Consider the following 21490-nt stretch of genomic DNA (forward strand, 5'->3'; position numbering starts at 1 on the left):
AGACTGGCAAGGGGAATGTTCTGGCTCTCTGCCTCCCTGCCAAATTACTCCCGTCTCTCAATTTATGAGATGTTTATATTTCTGAAAAGTGGTGGCTAATTTTAAAGAACTCAAATCAAATCAAATTTCTGTATAAGACGTCAAGAAAAGGGGGAACATAAGTTGCTGGGAAATTAATGTCGGCCCTATCTGTTTTCACCAGTACCTTCTTCGCATGGAACCGGTAACTCAGTGGAAATATACATGAGAAAGATTCTTCATGCAACACCAACAACAACAGCAAATAGCTGGTTATACCCAGTTGAGCCACATACTGTGCAGGCCCTCAGGCCATTTCTCCAAAGGGAAACTCTCCAAGGCGCAGGCCTGGCCACCAGCAGCCGGACTCTGGACCCCTTTCCCACGGCTGCTACCGAGGGCCTTTTCCTGGCAGGTGAGTGGCTGAGGGGGACCTCTTTGACATCACCAATATGGCCGGTGACATCATGTCAGTTGCAAAGGTAATGCTTAGCGCTGTGTCTTCATCCAGAGGCCTCCAGGCCATGCTCTCCCAGATTTTTCAGCCCAGCTTCCCTGCAGGGGAAGCCCCCAGGTCCAGAGGGTAAGTCCAGGGCGCCTGAAGGAGACGGAGTCGTGTGGTGATGGAGGAGGTAGGCCCAGGCTTATCCTTGTCTCCTGCCACAGGTCATAACTGACCAAGTCTAGCAGGTTACTGGTAGCTGTCTACCATCAGGATGAGGTCCCACATATTTTAGCAGGTAACTGAAGCCACATTATTTTAGAATTAGTACGTATGTGTACATATAAATGTGTTGATTCTGAAATTGCACGTACTTGCACAGAAACTATGAGGCAAGGGTAGAATAAGCCAACACTTCTCCTGGAAGAGACCCCCCAAAGACTGAAATTTGTGTCTGTGGAGGTGCCAAAGTCTGGGCTGAGATAGGAAAGCACCCCGTCTGTGCCGGGTCAAGCGCAGAGACAATGACCAAGGACCCAGCCTGGGGTCCAGGCACAGATAAGCCGCGGAGCTCTGGGAGGACAGCTGCATGCCCTCCCTCTAGCAAAGTATAATCCAGAGCCCCCTTGCCGGGCCCTCAGATTCACTAACCTTTGCAGAATGCCCAGGAGGACCCATTTCAAGATGATAGCTCCAGTGAAGCCAGGTGAGGGGTAAGCCAGGTCCCCTCTTTCTTCTTCTTCCATAATTGAGAGCCTATGTGGGGCCTCCCCAGAGAAGAGAGAGGCAGAGCAGGCCTCCAACCCAACCAATCATCCCACCACCTCCCAAGGAGAGCACATTCTCGGGCCCAAACTTGTTCTGGAAATTCCATTACCAAGTGTTTACTGCCAGCTGTGCTGTCTCGGGTTCTAGGCTTCCAGCAAATCCAGCTTAAAACTGTTCCACTGTAGGAAATGCAGGACGGGCTAGCAAGTAGAGGCTGGGGTGATGCACGCAACCGGGCGTGCCTTCCCTCGGGTCCGCCCCCAATCCAGCAACCTGCTTCCATCCCCGGCCTAGACCACGTACCGGCCGGAACTCGGAGACCCCCCCCCCCACTACAGGTGTCCGCTTCCCTCCCACCACCGTCCTGCTCACCCCACCCCTGCACTCCGGCTCCAACTGTTACCAAGCTTCATCGAGCCCTCCTGTGCATGACCTCACAGCTTCATCACGGTCCCTACCCCTACCCACCCCCGCCAAGTCCTCCTCCCTTCCCTCCCTCCTCCCCCCTCCCTTCCTACTCCCTTGGACTTCTCAGTCTAGATGCATATAATTCTGTGAACACGCACAGCTCTCTCCCTGCCTTTTCCTCCTTCCCATTGCCCCAGAAAACCTTTCCCTCCTTCCCACTGTCCCAGCCGTCCTCTCCAGGTCTGCACGCCGATGGAGAGCTCACTTGGAATCATGAATACGTGAGCGCGACGCTAGCTGGGGGTTCTGCTGCATCTGCCTGCTACGTCTGCAGCCCAGCTCTCCCGACGGCTGAGACTCCTACCACCGGACCCACCTCCTCTTCTCCTGTTTTCAAGAAAACAGGCACCATCAGGCGGGCTCTCCCCTACCCTGCCACCACCCTATGAACTCCCCTGGCTGTGCCTGTCCTCACCTCCTGCTCCCCTCTCTCTCCCCCCCTTCCAGAACTACCCCCTTCCAGAACTTAACTCCTGCAATTAGTGCCCTCCTTCCAACATCACCATGCTCACCCTCTCTTGGGTCATTCTTGCTGGCACACACATGCACTCGGATCCCCATCTGAAAAACTCCCTCCTCCCACCCACCCCAGCCCTGGCCAGCTCCTGCCAGAGTCTCTGCTCCCCTCCACCCTGGACAAGGCTGGTGGGAAGGTAAAGCGATGCAGTCACTCTGAACAACAACAGTCTGGCAGCTCCACAGAATACTAAACGGTGACCAGAGGACCCCACAATTCCACTCCTTGGTACATGCCCGAGAGAAAGGACGACCAACGTCCACACAAAAACTTGCACATGAATGTTGACTGCAGCTCTACTCATGGTGGCCAAGAAGGAGAAACAAGCCAAATGGCCACCAACAGATGAATGGATGAACCAAAAAACCAAAACAAAGAACTGATGCATGCTAAAACACAGGTGAATCTTGAAAACATCCTGCTAAGTGAAAGAAACCAGTCACAGAAGGCCACATAGTATACAATTCCATCCAGGGGAAAGATCCAGAAGAGAGAAGTCTATAGACACAGAAAGATGAGTGGTTGCCAAGGGCTGGGGTAATGGACTGGGGGACCAGGGGGACCACAAAAGGGCATGGGGTTGCTTTCTGAGATAGTGAACATGTCCTCAAATTGAATGTGCTGATAATCACCCAACTTCCATGTGTATCATAAAAATTCAACACATTGTACAGTTTAAATTAGGTGAACTGCACGGTCCGTGAACTGCATCTCAATAAAGCGGTTTAAAAAAACACAAAACACAACACACATTCAGGGAAGTGAGAGATGATGCATGTGCAGGCAAACAGGGCCACACACGCACCGCGAGGCCACATAAAGGGACGGCACCCGCATGCGTGCAGGCCGACAGCAGACACGTAGGCACGGACACAACACACGCACTCCCTTAGACGCTGCTCGCGCACGAGCCGCACGGGCCGCCCGTGACCACGGAAGCGTGAGTCAGCATGGCTGGGCCCGAGGCCCGCGGACGCTGCGATCCTGTGTAATTCAAACCCGATGTGGAAGCCCCAGGCCGCGGGAGCTCTGCTGCCGGCTGCCCTGCCAAGGCCTGGGCCCCGGCCAAGGCGAGTCTGCAAGCCGATTCTTCGCGAGCTGCCGCTCTGGGGACAGGCGGGAGGAAGGAGCCCTCAAAGGCTGGAGCCGAGAGCTGCCAGGCTCATCCTCAGCTGGCGTGCCCTGCTCTGCCTGCCCCACACGGGCGGCAGGACAACTCCCCGAACAGGCCCGAACCTCAGAAGAAGCACCAGGAAGCCGACCGCCTCCACCAGCTGGAGGTAGTTATCTGGGATGACCACTTGGCCCCCCCTTCCCAAGGTCATGACCTCTGCAGGCCCCTAACACCCTAGGAGGTGCTGGGCCAAAGGCTTCCCAGTGCATCTGCAGCAGAACTCCTTCCCAGGGGAGAAGCGATGTGGTAGGTGTGGTGGGTAAATGCCTCAGGCCAGCATCCCTGGGTGCTGCCCCTCTCGCACCGTGTCATCTTGGACAAGTTCCTCCAACATCCCTGTGTCTCCGGATTAGACCAGCACGGATCCCGTGGGCTTGCTCTGAGAAACGTACACAGAGCCGCTGGAATGGTCCAGGCTCACCGCGAGGACAGTGCCAGTGTTCCTATCTGCGCCAGGATTATCATCACCCTCACTCACAGTGTGCCTGGGAGTCCCGGCGGCTCAGGAAGGGAGCCGTGGCTTCAGTGCTGGGAGCAGCGTTCCCGAACCGCAGGACGGTCAGCCTCTAACTCCCGGTTCCACCGTGACCTGGCCTTGCCCCGCTCGGATCCCTGACTGCACACGGGAGGAATCTCAGAGGAAAAAGATACCATGGGCTGAGCATCCCTTAAGGGTTCGTTCTTCCCAAGAAGAAGAGGCCGTACCAGCTCAGGGTAATTTCAAAGATGACAAGGGACACACCAAACGTTGGTGGGGGAGCTGCCCGGGAGCTGTCTCTGGGTGGCGAAAGGGCGGCAACTTCCTTCTCTTTAAACTTTCGGGGGTTTTCTGACTTTTCTGCGATTGCCCATCTGAAAGGGAAAGTCAATTCTACACAGAATGTCCGCCTACTACAATGAGCGAGGAATCATTATATAAGAAGCATTTTAAACAAAGTTTTAAAAAAAATTTAAAAAAGGAAACCAAGCCAATGAAGCCCTCCCTTCTGTCCCCCAACTTCCCTGCAAGTGGAGTAGAGGCTGCACCTGGGAGCCAGGCCCTCCCCAAGCGTCAGAGTCCCCATGTGAAACCAAAGGGTTACTGGCAGGATGGTGTGACGTCATGACTCGCAAGGCCCTTCCCGAGGCGCGCCCCACGGCAGGGTGCAGCCCCTTCCGTTCTGTCCTTCTCTGGCCTGGCTCTCCTGGCACCCCCGACCTGACCCTGACTTTTCCATCAAACACACAGTAGACTTTTCCAGGAGGCCACAGCAGTGGGTGTCACCGTTAGCTGCCCATTCGAATCACCAGGGGCAGGTGCAGAATTACTGGCGCCGGGACCACACCCCAGACCGACAGATCAAATCGCGGCAGGGCAGCCCAGGCATCAGGACTTTCTCCGAGCTGCCCAGGTGATTCTCCTGTGCCGCCAGGGCTGGGAACCACTGACGTAGACTCCGGAAGCTCCCCAACAATGGAAGTTTAAGGGATCAACGGAGTTTCACAGAGTAGTATCAGCTGGGATCGTTCGACCAGATTCCGTTTGTCGTGATGCAGGAAATGGGCAAGACAGAGAGGGAAGGAGAGGACAATGAGAACGTGCCCTGAACCGGGGGGGGGGGGGGGGGGGGGGGCGGTGCTGAGCAGGGGCTGTGGGCAGGCCGCATTACTGCATGCCTCTTGTGTTGTGAGCCTGTCCCTGGGCTGGGCCTGACCAAGGACGGTCCACACCGCATCTCTTTGTGCCTTAGGCACCGTCTGAGAACCTAACCACCTCCTGCCTTCCAGGGATCACTCCACTGGGAGTGAAGAATAATTCACCAAAGTTGCCCTGAGCTGGCTGAGTTGGGGAGGGGGCTGTGATCTGCTGGGTGTCCAGTGGCAAGTCAATGATGTCACGGCCACCCAAGCTGGGAGTTCACAGTGCAGAGAGTGAGAACAATTAGCCGCAGCGCCTCCATGATGATGATGACGGTGATCAATGCTTCCGTCCTCCAGCACCGTGGAGAGCAATTGTTTAAGTCTTCAAAAGCTTGGTAAATATTTGTAAAGGAAGGGTGCTCACTTTTTATGACACCCCCCTTCCAGCAGCAGAGGTCCCGGCCCGGGAGCAGGGCAGGGCCTCACACCTGCAGGTGCTCAGAGACTCCCGTTCTGTAGCAAACCCCCACCCTGGAGCCCAGCCAGGGTTCAGGGCAGACCTTGCCAGGCTGGCAGCCACCCCCACTTTCCATTCCCTGTGCCCAGGAGCCATGTGGCTCTGAAGCGTCCCCCCTATCACCACCAAGCTCGGGCTGGGAGCTCTACCTGGCTCCCTGCTTGGCCCTGAGTCCTGGTGGTGGCAGCAGCTTTGGGACAAGGAGACAGGAAGCAGCTTTCACATGCCAGAAGGCGGTGTGGCTGCCAGGCCCTGAGCTGAGGAGTGGCTTCCGGCACCAAGGCCCTGCATTCAAAGCCACACAGCCCAGAAGCAAGGCAGCTGACCATGGGGCAGCTCCAAGAAGAGATGAGCCCGTCCCACCCAGAGCTGAGGGCTAGTGCCCCCGCAGGTCACCTGTCCCAGCCAGACCTCCCCTCTGGTCCATCCGACATCACCCTGGCCCAGAGGGATGCCAACTTGGTTTTAAGCCATGCTTCCCCCAGTGAGATCATGCATGTAATATGTTTGCCACCGAGCCTGACACACAGCAGGTCCGCAGCGAGTAATAAACGAGGGATGTGGTGGTGGCAGGGAAGAGTCCCTATGCAAGGAGGATAAGCGTGGGGGAGTGGAAGGAAGAGTGAGCCTAGTCACTGGGATTCCCATGCAGGGCCCAGTTCCAGCCCACAAGCCGCCCCTGCGCACACATGCTCTCCAGGCAGCACTGCCCTCGGTGGGGAGGAACCCCGATTAGCTGGGGCCCGTTACTGTCCTTACTCCTGACCTGGGCTTCGCACCATGAGCATGTTTTCCAGATTTCTCAGAACTCTGACACGTCACCAAACCCTGTCCTTGCTCAAGCCCTGTCAGTTACGAGCAACGCAAATGCTCACTTCCCAGCCGCCTGGGCCACTCGGCGGGTCCCCGAGTCCCGTTCTCCTCTGCCACTGTGCTTCTCCTAAACCTCTGTCTGCTGCGTTCCTCTAGTCATTCGCTCATTCATGGGCTACGTACTGAGCCCTAGTCATTCACTCATTCATGGGCTACGTACTGAGCTCTGGTCATTCACTCATTCATGGGCTATGTACTGAGCTGTGGTCATTCACTCATTCACGGACTATGTACTGAGCTCTGGTCATTCACTCATTCACGAGCTACATACTGAGCTCTAGTCATTCACTCATTCATGAGCTACGTACTAAGCTCTGGTCATTCACTCATTCATGGGCTACGTACTGAGCTGTGGTCATTCACTCATTCATGGGCTACATACTGAGCAGGCCCCTTTCTAGGTGCTGGGGACACAGCCCCAAACCCCGCCTCCACAGGAGTGTCACAGGAGGGCTGGGATTGAACAAGACTGCTCTGGTTGCCATTGCTGATGGATGAGAGGGGCATGGAGAGAGGCAGGGAGATCAGTTAGGGAGGCCACAACGGTCACCCAGGAGAGAGGTGGTGTCTAGACCACCCCCCCAACAACAGCCCTGGTTGTTTCCCTTTTGGAATTATTAGCAAAAAAATCCCCCCAACTCCAGCGACATGGCCCTGTTCCACACCTGGAACCACACGTGTTTCACGTGGGCCTCCACACCTTTGTGGCCGCTGTGAGCTCTGCCAGGAATGCCCCTCCAGCCCAGCTCAGATGTCACGCCATCATCGCTCCCTCCTCTGTGCCCCCAGCAGCGCATGGCTGTGCTCCGTCCCCATCCGGGGGATATTCCTTTCTATTCCTCTTCGAAATGTGAGCTTCAGGGGGACGAGCACTGAGCCACACCAGGGGGCCAACTTTGGAACAAAACCCCCTTCAATAAGCATCCTTGGGGCCAAGTCTCCTTAACGAACTCCCTTGGGCATTATGGCCCTTCCTGAGAGGCCTGGTCCCCATACAGTGTGGCCACGGCTGAGGGGACAGCATGTTTCACCTAGTCTCCCCATCTAGGGACGTTGAATTATGAGGTGACAAAGCACCAAGCACTCAACGCACCCAGGCCAGTGGCCTGTCGGGCTACAGAACACAAGGCCTCTTTGGGCTGGAGGAGCTCATTCAGAGAGTGGGCTCCTGCCAGCCTCCAGGGGCGGAAATGAACTTCTGCTGGGGGGCATGCGCATTTTCTGGACACATCAAAGGTACAAATATTTGGTTGGCTTAAAAGCAAAGGCTGACAAAAGGCTTCAGGCAACCTGTTGGGAACAGGGTTTGCATTCAGACCAACTGTGCCCCGACAAACGCTCCCACCTTCAAACATTTCTCTGAAAGGGGCCTGTTCTACCAGGCCCTCAGCCGTGTGTTCGGGGAAGTAGGAGAAAAGGAGACTGCAGGGTGTCTGATATTCTCTGACAAGGAATGTGTGCATAACAGCAGCCCACTGCCCTCCCGTATCTTGAAAATGGATAAAACAGTGGCAATGCTGACTTAGGGCCAAGAAACACCAGAAGGTTCTGTTCGACCTTCAGATCCTGCTAATCGGCCAGCTAACACTGTTTTCTGAGTTGGCTTCCCAGTTTTCCAGGAAACAAGGACGTGCAGAAGCTGAGCACCCTGCCCTCGCGGCGGGACCCAGGCCTGAGGACTGCCAGGACGCGCCCCAGAGGGCAACTGCCGGACCAATCGCTTAGGTTTTGGGCTCTGAAGCCGTTGCCATGACTGCTGCACAAAGGGCTTACGACCTGAGTCGCTGTCAACATTTACTTGGTCCTCATCTGCTGACCTGGGAGAGGCTGAGTGGGATCGTGGGGGAGCACTGGACAGGGAGTCAGGGGGCCCCACAGTTGCTGTGTGACCCTGGGTGAGTCTTCCCCTCCGCGAGCCTCAGCTTCCTCGTCTGGAAAATTAAGAGGGGACCAAGAGGCCCTAAAAGCCTCCTCTGGACACAGCTGTCTGCACGCAGGCCAAAGCCAGGGAGAGCTGTGCAAATGACGCTGAGCTGAACTCATCACTGGAGGTTTTCATAACACAAGGATTATTTGTGCTAACAGGAAACTCGGCTCCCAGAGCCGAGGCAGTCTGCAAAGATTACTGTTATTGTTGCCATCCAAGGCATTGTTGTTGTTTCTCAGGCTCTGAAAGCAGGGCAAGGCCTACCTGCTGAAAACGGAATGCCAGGGCCAGCAGATGTCTTGGAAACGTCCCACGGCACAAATCTTCTGGGTCCCCTCCAAAAGCCCACCCCCCAGTCCTCTGCCCCACTGAGCACAGGAGGCAGAGGAAAGGTAAGCACAGCCCCCACCACGCTCAGCGGCCCAGAAGCCGCCCTCCCTCCAGCCAGCCTGAGGATGCCGGGGAAGGAAAATAACACCAGCCCCCAGACCAGCCCTCACTGGCTCTGCTCAGGAGAAACAGCAGTGAGGTGATGTCTGGCTTTTATTCCATATCATAAATAAGTTATTAATTCAGGGCAGACAGCACGGCCCAGCCGTGGGGAGACTGGGGAGGTGAAACTCTGCAAGACCAGACCACCTTGAGGACCAGAAAACTACCCAGGACCCAGACCCTGCACGTCCGCTCAGACAGAGAGAGGCCCTGATGGGACAGGGCCTTCTGGGAAGCAAGAAGAGCACTGAACAGGTGACCGGAGGTCTGGAAACAAACCTACTGTGGATCCTGCCTCAGTCTCCATATTTATTCCAAGAGGTCAATGATCGTGATAAAGCTACCATTTATTGCTCTAGGCACGAGGGCAGCACGCTTGATTTCTAATGAAGAAAACCACCAGGTAGGATACCCACTTTACAGGTGTGGAAACTGAGGCTCCGAGGGGTCAAGTGACTTGCCCAGAGTCCGTGTGGGAGAACGCCTGCAAAGATGGCTGCAGTCCTCCTGGCCCTGTCCACGCGCCTCTTTGCAGTGAGACTCCGCCACCCCTGGCCTCCAGAGGTGGCCTCCATTCCCCTGCTCCGGGAGAATCTAGTCTGGCCTGGTGGCTCACTTTGACCCACAGAACGCATCGAAACAGCATCAGGCAACCTGCCAGACCAGGCCTGGAGAGGTCCTGCAGCTTCGGACCGCGCACCCCCTGACACGGCTGTGCGAGAGGCCTGTCTTGCCCGGCGGACGGAGAGTGCGGGGCTGCCTGGCCAGCGCTGACGCCGGATGTGGGAATGGGGCCCGCTCGGGCCTTCCAGGCCAGCCCCCCCTCCAGCTGCGTGCAGCCGCAGGGGAGCCCAGGAACAAGAGCAGAGGAACCGCCTGGCCAACCTACAGCGTGAGAGAGAACGTGTGGTCACTGTACGTGCGTCCGCTTGAGGCCAGTCTGTCACCCGGCCGTGGGTAAGCGGTCCGGCCCCTCGGTTTCCCCCGTGGTATCGCTCCCCAGCCACAGCTGGGCTGCCCGGCTCCTGGGCTGTGGCTGAGGTCCAGGCACCCTGTGCTGACCACTGCTCCGCCCCCGCGGCCCCCAGGCCCCCACGACCCGCACCCAGGAAGGGCCGCTCCCCAGCTGAAGGTCCGCGGTCGGCCTGGGGAGGCACGCCGTGAGGAGCTCCCTCTCCCCCCAAAGAGACCCTCTCCTGTTTTCATTCTACAAGCAGGAATTCTAAAGCGCAGACCCAGGGTTTCCCCGGGGAGCGAGCCTGGTAAAGCGGGTGGTGCCCTCGGACAGGTCGGGAGCTCCGAGATGGAAAGGACAGGGCGGCCGAGAGCAGGGAGGCAGTCAGGCCTCAGCTCACACACCCACTCAGTCCCCCGGGGCACGGCTGCGAGGACCACACGCTGGGGATGCGGACTCGGGGGACAGCGTGCTGCCGTGGACCGGCCTGTCTGCCAGGGGTGAGGAGAGGCAAACGTAAGCTTTATGCCACCCTAGAAGCAAACCCTCTACCTTCCCTCACCGGGTCGGCTCACCCAGCAGCCACCGGGAGCCCGCCCCGAGGCAGGCCCTGTGCCAGGGTCCTAAGGACACACAGGTGACTAAGCTCAGACCCCACCCTTGGCGAACCCAGTGGGACCGCTCCCGGTGAGAATGCAAACTGGGCCGGGAGCAGGGTGCACCTGAGAAAAACTAACAGGCCTGGTGGGGTCAGGACGGGGATGAGCTCTGGCTGCCTAGCTGAAAGCCCAGGGACCTCTTGGGGGCATGGGGGGTGGTTAAGCAGACTAAGGAGATGCTCTTGACTTCTTTCCCATCACCCAGCCCCTCAGACCCAGCAGACGCAACCCGTAAGCGCCCACCATCCCACAGCAAGAGCCAAAGCACTCCCAGTACTGTGCTAATAAGCCCCTTGCACGCAGGACAACTCTACGGAGTGACCTCTATTACAATCCCCACTACACGGACGAGGAAACCGAGGCCCAGAGAGGCCCAGTAATTGTCCAAGGCCACACAGCATGTAAAAGCCGGAGCTGGGATGTCAGCCCAGGTCATCTGGTTGCAGGGGCCATGCTGTCACCCCCTCACCAACTGCCCTGCTGGCAACCCGAGGCCTCTAGCTAATTGCCCTGCTGTGCTGGGCCCACACACTGTCTTACCGAATAGAACACTTCGCTTCAAAATCGTTATTGCTAATTTCTCCTTCAAATACTCAAAAATCTTGTGAAGCCAGGCTGGCCCTCACTTTAATTTTTTTTTTTAAGATTCTATTTATTTATTTGACAGAGAGAGAGAGACAGCCAGCGAGAGAGGGAACACAAGCAGGGGGAGTGGGAGAGGAAGAAGCAGGCTCCCAGCAGAGCAGGGAGCCCGATGCGGGGCTCGATCCCAGGACTCCGGGATCACGCCATGAGCCAAAGGCAGATGCTTAAGGACTGAGCCACCCAGGCGCCCCTGGCCCTCCCTTTAAACGGGGCACAGTCCCACCTCCCGTACTATACCTGGCCTTTTCTCTTTCTCCTGGGACTCCCTGCTCCTGGAGGGCCCTGAAGGCACGGCCGCCTGTGCTACACGAGCCCCAGCCTGTGCTCCGTGCTTAGATCAATGAGAAGATGTAAGCCAGTCTCTGGCTTCTGGGAACCAGGTGGCCGAGACGGGGGTTGTAGCAAGCGGAGGGAAGGGGACGGCATGGTGGGAGGTGCGAACACCACGAACAAAGGTGGGGGGCTGCAGAGTCAGGTATGAACACATCAGCTTGGCTGGGGTGGGGGTCTACAGACAGAAGCCACTTTCCAGGCTGGGGAAGCAGGGGGAGCAAGGAGGTGAGGCCAGACCACTTCTGTCCCTCCCAGGGTTGTCAGCACACCTGGGTAAGGGCAGGCGGCCCACAGGCCACGAGGTATGGAGACAGGCCAGCTGGGCGGCTGGAGGAGGGCACCTCTGGAACTCCGAGCCTCACACTCCACATCCCCAGGGCAGGGGTGAATGGCAGGGTAGAGCCGGGGCTTCCCAAGGAGCTGCCGGGTCAGCCCACCGCCCCCAGCTGGCAAGAAGAGGTGCTGACAGGAACACCGGTGAGCCAGAGGCCAGTCTGTGACACCAACGCGCTATAGCCTCTTACCCCAGTACGAACGTACCTCGAGCTTACAAACCTCCCGTGGCTCCCTACGGCCATAGGGGCAAGTCTAAGCGCCACGGGGAGGCAGGGATCTTCCAACCGACATTTTCACTGCTCCCCCTCTCCCATGGAGAGCCGGGATGACTCACCATTTCCCAAATCCGGGGAAGACACAGGATTTCCTTCCCTGCAGAAGGCCTCCAGTTTCTACCTCTTGGCTTTGAGAACTCCTATTATGGCTTTAAAACGTGGCCCAAATATCCTCTCCCCTAGGAAGCCTTCCCTGAGCGCCTCTCCTTCTCAATGTTCACCTCCAGGCCGCCCACCGAGGGCATTCTACTTCCCTGCATTCCCACAAAACGCTGAGGCTCGGTGCGGTCTGTCTTGTTTCACTCCGTCCACGGCGCAGATCTGCCTTCTCTTTCAGCTGTGGGCTTCTGGCGAGGGAGACAGGGTTGAGTTTCATCCCTGCACCCCAGGACCTGGTCAAGGGTGGGGCTCTGGGCAGGGGCCCACGGAGTGTTAACATAGTACTCCCCTGAGCCTCTCAGTATCCCTGTGCAGGAGGGCACGTGGGGTTATCTCAGATGGGCCGTGACGCTCACACTTCCACGCACCGAGCAAGCGCCAATGGGCCGATCGTACGGAGAAGACTGCCAAAGCAGAGGGGAGGCAGGGCTTGGCCAGCCCAGGGACCAGAGATGGCCTCAGAACCTTCCAGAAAACACGTCTAATCTACATACTGTTGCAATACAACTGACTCTAACCATATTGACAGTGTGACAGTGTTTTCCACTATTCATTAAACTATAATTACTATAGGAATTACTGTAGAGAAGTAATAAATGTTACTATCAAGAACCACTGAAATAACTCCTTTTTTGAGACCCCCGCCATATACCAGAGACTGCATTTTTTTTTACATTATCTTATTTAATCCTCTGGACAGTCCTACAGGTGGTTGCTCCTCCCGCCCTCCTTAAAGATGAGGAATCGAAGCACAGAGGGATTTAGAAACTCACTCGAGGTCACGACCTTGCTCTAGTCTGGACCAGAGCAAAGAGACCCCACACTTTCCGCCACGCTAGACTGTGTCCTTATAATTACTACAAACCTCCAGTCCTTTCTGGGGGCCAGCCGCATTCTGTAGCGGCTTTATTGAAAAGTAATTCATATACCACACAATTCACCCATTTAAAGTGTAGAATTGAACGGTACTTAGTACACGCACAGAGCACAGAGCCACGCAACCACCACCACCATCCATTCTGGAACATTTCATCACCACCCATAACGAAACCCCGGCCCTTGTCACCATCCATCCCCACCTGCCCCCTTCCCCCACTGTAATCCCCTTCTAAAGACAAAGCACTGAGGCTCAGAGAGCTGCTAGGATTCGTACATCAGGCAGGGGTAAGAAGGGGACTCAGCCCCCCGCCCCTCCTCACACGGCCTGCCAGGGGTCTACTCTGTAACCCGTTAAATATGCATGATCTGCAGAGAGTGGAAAACGGAACCAGATGGTGACAAAGCTTCCACGTGCCTTGCTTCCACACCAGGCCTGTGACTCACAGAGTCGCTGAAGGCAAACGGGGGGTGGGTGCACAGCACAGCCAAGTCCCCAGTGTCTCAGTGCAAGGGCAGCGAGGCCCGGGACCCCGAGAGGCAGAGACGGCAATGGGGGGGAGGAGCTTTCAGTCTGGGTTCTAGATGGTATGTGGGATCCCCACTCTGCTGACCCCATTCCTATACCCCACAATCCCTCCTGGACCCACAAAGCACTGGCCCTGACCCCAGGCCTCCATGTTCCTCTCAGGAATTCAGAGCCATAATCGCTAACAGGGGGCTCTGTTCTGCACTTGGCCCCCAGCCGGAGGGGTCCTGAGGCGACCCAGGCCCTCCCAGCCCACAGGCCCTCAGAGGCTGGCCAGAGGCTGGTCACAGGGGTGTTGGGAGAACCACTGCATTGATTGGCTGGGCTCCCTGACAAAGGCTCCGGGTTGCTACTGCTGCCTGAGAACATTCCCAGTCAGGGACCCTGGGGTCTGACAGCTGTCCCCGGCGCCAGGGGAAACACTCTGCAGGTAGAACATGGCCTCCCCACATCCCTTCTTCCCTTCCCCCAAAATTCTCAAGCCCGCCTGGGTCAGTCAGTCATTCTCTCTGCTGGCCAGAAGCCCAGCACTTTCTCTCATGTTTATAATGTTTGACCAGTCTTGAGCCAATGCCACCTCCTTCAGGGAGCCTTCCTAGATGCCCTAACCAAAAAATTGGTCCTTCTGCTGCTGCTTCACACAAGATTGTCATTTGTCTGCTTTTATGTCTGGGTCCTCATTACCCTACAAACTCATCCAGACAAGAGGTCCTGGCTTCCTCATTCCTAGGTCCTTCCTGACCCCCTGCCCACTGCTATGCCACACCAGGCCCTCCGGAAGAGCAGGTGGGAAGTGGGGGAGGTACCCATTCCTCAGTTTTGGTAGGAATTAACCACAGCGCACAGAACCCTCCCAGTGTCCGTCCCAGGGGCCCAGGACTGAGTGACTCTATGGCATGGCAGCAGCGGATGGGAGGGCAGTGATCGCCGCTGCCCCCCACTGCAGGGTCCAGTTGGAAATGAGGGTCAAGCCGTCAGTTTAGACGTCACACTTTTCACCAGAGCCGCTAAGATCCAAATGGCTGCAGTCTGTCCACACAAAGGGGTCTTTGTTCAAGACCTCACAACTGGGAGGTTTGCCTGGCCATGAGGGCCAAGCTCAGGGCTGGAGTCTTTCCTCCCTGTACCTGTAACGCAGCCCCGTCCTGCCCAGAGCAGATCCTAGGACTGGCCAGCGAGGGAGGCGTCAACTATAGGTTTAGAGATGTCGGGCTTCAAACTTCTGCAAGGCCTGTCCCGTGTCACAAAGCACCAATGCCAGAGCCGGAAGGGGCTCTGAGCCCATCCATTCCAGCCTCGGAGATGCACCCAAGAGGCAAGGGAGCCCAGAGAAGGAAGGCAGCTTGCTTAGGGTCACACAGCCCTGGGCCTCCAACTCCCAGATACTAGGCTGCCCCATTCCCCACTCTGGGCCCCCTCCCCTATCCTGCCCTTCCCTCAAGGTCAGGCCAAGGCCCACCTTCCCAGTGTGTCTCCTGGGATCCCCTCCCCGGTTCCATCCAGCATGGTGATGCCCTCTCACTCGCTCTTCCCTCTGCCCAGAATGCCCTCCCTGCCCTCCCTGCCCTCTGGCCCCAGCAAACTTCTGCTCATCCTTCAAGATGTCACCTTTTCTGGCACCAAAGACAACAATCACTCCCATCGACTGAGTACCATCCTCGCCAGGCTCTGGAAAACCAACAAGTGAATGCTGAAACCACTAGAAGGGTCTCTGCTGCTTGACACCCAAGTTCCTTGAGGGCAGGGACGGGAGTCTCTGCAGAGCAGGGTAATGACAACATCTGCATACACACCACATACGACTGAAGGCCTTTACTACTCGGTGCTGTGGGAACAGAAGCCGTCCGCACGATCTTCAGCTCTCCCCGCCGCGCTCGGTCTCCTTGTCTACACAATGAGCAAAGTTAAGGAATGAGCGAGACCCAGGGTGGGCTGGGCCTGGGCGGCAGGAAAGACCCCCTGCGGCTACTATTCTGAGTCCCTTTCATTTTCTTATACGTCCCTGAGGACTTGCCCATGGCCAGTCGTCAATACAGAGTTTTTTGGAAGGAATGACTTCAGGACATAAGATGCCAAGGAAGGTGGGGGTTAAAATCCAAAGACCACATAGATCCAGAGCTGGATCTCATCGGAGACGCTGCGCTGTGGCCTTGGGTCCAAAGGTGGCTCAGGTGGGTCACTGCGAACAGCCCCTTGCTCTCAGGGGACACAGGCTAGCTTTCTGGAATGGCCTGGAAACAAGGAGATCCCTGCCCTGGGGAGGCCTCTGTGCTGGGCTGTGGCTGGGGACTGGCTCAGGAAACAGCCAAAGGCAGAAGCGGTGGCCTGGTGGCAAGCCAGGACCGTGGACGGTTACTTAGCGATGGTGTTGACCATGCACTGACATCTTTGTCAGGCCCCTCCCGTACTTTTACGGAGATAGCAGAAGAAGTGGGAGACACGGCCCGGTCATGGGATGGCCAGCAGCGTCAGCGGCTGAGGGCTGTAGGAGTTCACCACGCGATGCGCCAAGCCGCCAGTCTGCTCCAGCACTTTCCATCACTCCCTCTGCACGGACACTGCGTCCCCGGGCGACTGCAAGCATCCCTTTGGATTTCCAAGCCAAACTGTGGTCACAGCACAGCCAGCAGGCTTCTGCTACGCAAACCTGTGATCCAGGGCAGGTGGCAGGCAAGGCTCGCCCTGGCGTCAGGACAAGGCCTCAGCCTTCGGCAGCCGTCCTCAAACCTGGGCTTCTCAAAGTCAGCCTTGCAGAACCCTTGCGTGCCAGGTAATTCTAGCATCCGCTCAGCCTTGACAACCAACCACTGCCCAGACCCTGCCTCTCAAGGTGGGGGGAGGGGGGCACCATCACAACCAATATGGACAAAAGCCGGTTCTTTGGAAAGCAAAAAGTGTGTTCTTTTCACATCTGTATCGAGCACAGGTACACATACAATGTATAACAGGTGTGCAGCACATCTGCGGTGTTCAAACTTCACGGAGGAGGGCAGTTAGAGGGGAAAAAACGACTAAAAAGACTCTTTAAGGGGGTGATGATGAAAAAAAGATGAAGACTGGCCCAGACAAGGGTCACGTGACATTCAGCAGGACAACACCTCGCATGGATGGGAAGACAGCGAGGAGTGCTCCCAGCCCTTCTAGGGAAGAAAGATCCCCTTTCCCATCCCCCCCCCAATCTGACTCAACCCTCACTTCAAGCGAAAAGGCAGAACAAGGGGGTCCTTTCCTGGGACACATCAGCTCCTACCTGACAACGTGGAGTCCACAGAAAGAATGCCCACCAGGGCCCTGGGCCTGCCACACAGGCTCACAAAGGCCTGACCCACGGGGGATGGAGCTGAACCCCAGTGCGAGTCAAGCCTCAGACAGGGGCCACTGGTGGCTCTCTGGTTGGCCATAGAGAGCCAGATAGCAGGGCGTTCTGAGCTTGGGAGGAGGGACAGGTCCTGAGAAAGGGAGCTCCCAAAGCAGGGCACTGGGGAAGAGCAGGAAGACTTTAGGACCAAAGACAGTGGGGGATGAGGAAGGACATAACAATAACAAATCGTAACAGCCGCTAATGCCACCAGAGCCTTGATCCCGAGCCAGGCAGGTGCACACCACCGACCGTGCTGTCCAGTAAGGTGGTCCCGTCATCATCACTACCGCGTCGGCTCTGTGAGAGCAAAGGACCATGTGCATCCCTGGCCTTCCCGTATCCCCTGGAGCTGAACAGTGCCGGGCATAGGGGACACACACAGTAAATACGTGCATTATGAATAAATTCTCGCTTCACACATAAGGGAAAGCAGTGCAGAGAAGGTGAGTCACTTCTCCAAAGCCTCAAGGCCAGTGAGTGGCACAGCCAGGATTCAGTCCCAGCAGAGCCCGCCTTCCTTCCACCCTCACCCCCGCCCCCCCCCCACGCATGTCTGGGCTAGGCAAGCTGGAGTCCCAGCGCGTCCACGGACAGTGAGGGAGTGAATAAGGCACCAGCCACACCAGGCTCTGCACACCCGCTAGAGCGGGAGCCTGGTGGCCAGCAGGACGTACAGAGCTCTCTGGAGGCAGGGAAGCCCACGACTTGGCCCAAACCATACACTGTGCCCATAGGAATCCCAAACACAGGGGAGCCAAGGAGAAAATGATGTCGGACTGGCTCAGGTAGCCTGGGGCGGGGGGAAAAGCGGCTCGATGAAGGCCTTGTCCCTTACCAATCCGTCGCAGTTGCTGATGGCGACAGCTGCCCCTGGCATGCCCGTGACGTCCCCGGTGTAGACACACTCCCGCCGCAGGGGCTGTCGGAATAGCTCCCGAAAATCCTCCTGCCATTCCACCGAGGCTCCGGGCACCACCAGCCGTCGGTTGGGCCGCAGGCGCAAATGTAGTTCCTCCCCAAAAACTGTGACATTGAAGTAGAGGGAGGGGCGCCCCACCCGGCCAGGCTGCAGGGTGGTCCCGTCCGGGCGCAGGAGGCTGCGGGCCACCCGGAGGTGACCTGAGCGCGACTGTGGTGCGGATGGTCCCTCCGTTACTGCACTCCCTGCGGAGGCTGCTGCCGGCCCAGACAGCACGTGGGAGAGGAAGCGTCCCCGAAAATCCGTGCTGCATGGCACTGTCACACCATAGTCACGGAGCTTTCCAGAGAGACGCAGTTCTGCTGGAATAAACAAGGAGTTATATCAACATAGTCTGTGCAAAGGTAAGGGGAGACAGGCAATCTCACGGGGGCAGAGAGGGGCTCTGCAACTCTGAGCATTGCCTTGGAGGGACCCCTTAGCCCAAGTTCATCCAAGACTCATCCAGGGCTTCCTGAGTCTCTGGACCCCCGCACTTGGATGAACGGCGTTCAAGTACTCTGTGGAAACAACTTGCTCCCTGTAGTCCCCAAGGCCCTGTTAAACTTAACAGAAGAAAAGAATGATGCCAGAGTCCTGTCTGTCACTCTAGCAACGAGCCTTCCAACTTTGGGCACCCTCGAGGAATGGGCTGAGATTCCCCGAAAGCCCCCAGGGCAAAGAGAGGGATATAGCAGGATCTGCCCCAACTCCCCCGGGCATGCTGAAGTCACCACCAGGCCTGGGGTACGGCCCTCCTCCTCGCCAAGCTCCCTGAACACAGCTGGCAAAACAAACACACCTAGAAACCCAGGGGATCCTGGGCACGTGTCAGGGAGAAAGGAGGAGCTGGAGAGGGGAGGGAGGGAATAAGGTTCTATATTTTTCCAAGTTTAGAAAGAAAACTTTTTACAGTAAACAGAGGCTGCTGAGATTTCTACATGGCCCAGCACCAAGCCCGGTAAATATAGATCTTCAAAAATAAAAGGAGACGCACGGGGTGACCTGCCCACTCGGACTGAATTAAGTGTGAGGTCACGGCCCCATGCTCCAGGCCACATGCCAGCAGCGAGGTCCTCGCACAGCTCTCCCCGAGCCCAGCCAGGCCCAGCAGGAATGACAGCTCGCTGGCTTCCAGGCTCGGTGATTCAGGGACTGGAGTTTGGAGGGATTTTCATTTCCGCATGGCTCTATCTCTTGCCTCCTTGGGCCCTTTCACGCCACTGATGAAGCCTAGAAAACGAGGTCCCCTGAAAACCCCCCATGCCAAAGGCAGTTCCGGTGGGGGGAGTACTGACTCTCCTCTGGTTTTACCCATTACCCCCAAGATTTCTGCTAGAGAGAGCTCACTTCAGTACCTGAACAGAGCTCACAGACAAACAAGCAGCCACCCTGCCTGGAAAGGCCCGGAGCCCCCTCCCCACGCTCAGAGCCACAGCAGGTGAGGGCGCAGGGTGTGTGAGAGGGAGGGTGTCTGCACAGAGCCTGAGAATGCTGGAGGACAGGGCCGTGTTTGTGTTTCCAAGCCCGAGTGTTAGTGCCAGGTGCTCCCTGGGGTGTGGGGCAACCACCTGCCAGCCTGATTCTGTGAGGATAAGACAGACATGGGCACCCAAGTCGGAGAGGGAAAAGACACTGAAAGTGAAAGGCAAACAGGACAGAGACAAACCAACGGGGTGGGTGGGTGGGTGTGTGTGTAAGAGAGAGAGAGAGAGAATGAAAAGGAGAGAGAACGAAATACAGATACAAAGACCAATATACAGCCCCCTCAGAAGAGACTCCATATGCCCCAAACCTCTCCCAGGGTCTCTCTCCACCTCTTGTGCCAGAAAGGAAGAGCACTCTCGGGTCAGCGCTGGGGACACAGGAGAAGAAACGAGCTCAAGCCCAGGGCGCGCACCGCCTCCCACTCGCTCCAATGCTGCAGGGCTCCTCGCGCTCCCTGGGGCCAGCCTGAGTCTCGAGCACCCAGGGCCCCTCGCGCCCCCGCGCGCCCGACCTGCACGCACCTGGGGTCCGGCTGCCCGCGGCGGCGCAGAGCGCACAGTGCAAGGGCAGCAGGCAGGACAGCAGCGCGCGGAGCCGAGCCATGTGGCCGCGCGCGGACGCGGGCCGGAGGGCGCCCGAGCCCCCGGCTCCGGGCTGCCGGCGAGGCTGGAGCGCGACCCGGACTGCCGAACGCCGGCCAGCCGGCCTCCGCCTGCTCCGCCGCCGCCGCCGGCCCGCCCGCTCCGGGCCCCCCGCGCCACCGCCTGGACCGCTGGCTCCGCGCGCCCAAGGCTGCCGGCGGGAGAGCGGAGCGGCCGACGCGCCAGCGCCCCCCGTGCCAACTGCCGCGAGCCGGTCGGTCCGCCCGCGCCGTGACGCTCCGGGACGCGGCGGGAGCCGGCCAAGGGGGCGGCGGGGCGGGCCGGGCCGGGGGGTGGGCACGCTGGCGGGGCGGGGCGGGGCCGGGCGCGGGTCGGACAGGGGGCGCCGCGCGGCCGGGGCGGAGCGCGGGGCCGGGGAGTGCAGCGGCGTGCGGCCCAGCCGGATCGGAAGTGCCACGCGGAGCCAGCCACCGGGGCTCCCCCCAGAGTGCCGGGCCGTAGCCGGAGCCGCTTTCCTGGTTCCCTCGGCTCCCCGTACCTGACCGCAGGGCCCCCTCTCCGGTGCCACTGGGCCGAAGGGATGTCCAACCCCGTTTGGGTGGGGAGACGGTGAGCTCCTCTCCTCGTCAAGAGAGGGTGTCTCCTTTCTCTTCTAATGGTCTTGACGCCGTCCACTAACCTTTGACCCCTTGGATGTACCCATGTCGCAGACTACAGTTCTCTGTGCCCTCAATTTGCAGTGAGCTGCGTATCCTAGTCAAGAGCGGGGCTGAGCAAGGTGAGGAGAGAGCCCTGGCTTTATGCTCAGACGCCCTGATGGAAATCCCAGCACTGAGCCTCCCCTGGAGTGTTAACTATAGCACACAGTAGGTGTTCCATAAACAAAATATCCTCCACCCCCGGCACCAGTAACCCCTCCACAGTCCAAGGTGGGAAAAACCAAGAGTCAGAGATGAGAGTGGCTTGCTGGTTTTGCAATGTTGCTGAGACCAGTTCAGTAGTCAGGGCAAATAGCCCAACTCCTGCTTAACTGTATAAATGTGTTCCTAACAATTTGCAAATGAACTGTATTTCAAGCAAGCCAGAGGTGGGAATTGGAGAAAGGAGGTTTTTTGTGTGTGTTTTTTTAAGAACTGTGGAATAAAGAATCTTTGTATAAAGTGTATAAAGACCCCTAATCTTTGTGCTTTTGAGTCCAGACATTTTGTTGCGGGGCCTTCTTAAAAGGAGACCAACTTGTGGGTGGAAATTCCCTAACCAGACTTCTCTTGGGACTCTCTGGATCCCCTGAGAGAGGCCTTGGCTTCCTGCACTCTTCCCCGATGACAAGGTGAGGCCGCCCAGTCTACACCCTGCTGGGCTCTGAATGCGTTCCTGCCTTGTGGGCAGAGAGCGGGATTCCTCATCCCAGTGGCCCCCCGGCCCTGGCCTAGGGCCTCCTGAGGGACAGTGCTTCTAGAGTGAGGATGCTTGGAGGGGCAGTGCATTTATGAAAGCA

At 57.6% G+C, this 21490-nt stretch overlaps 1 protein-coding gene across 1 annotated transcript in view; it reads right to left on the reverse strand.

The window, feature by feature from the left end:
- Nucleotides 1–20282, reverse strand: part of ADAMTS14 (ADAM metallopeptidase with thrombospondin type 1 motif 14) — a 72879-nt gene extending 52597 nt beyond the window's left edge. Inside the window, exons 1-2 of the mRNA XM_045783566.2 lie at nucleotides 19912–20282; nucleotides 17780–18222 (exon numbers count right to left, since the gene is read on the reverse strand). Of these exons, the coding sequence (XP_045639522.2) occupies nucleotides 17780–18222; nucleotides 19912–19993 (525 nt within the window). The 5' untranslated portion in view covers nucleotides 19994–20282. The remainder of the gene's footprint in view (nucleotides 1–17779; nucleotides 18223–19911) is intronic.
- Nucleotides 20283–21490: the final 1208 nt, after the last annotated feature.

Source organism: Ursus americanus, chromosome 6, assembly GCF_024610735.1.
Source record: "Ursus americanus isolate L20-20 chromosome 6, mUrsAme1.1.p, whole genome shotgun sequence".
Classification (NCBI taxonomy): Eukaryota; Metazoa; Chordata; class Mammalia; order Carnivora; family Ursidae; genus Ursus; species Ursus americanus.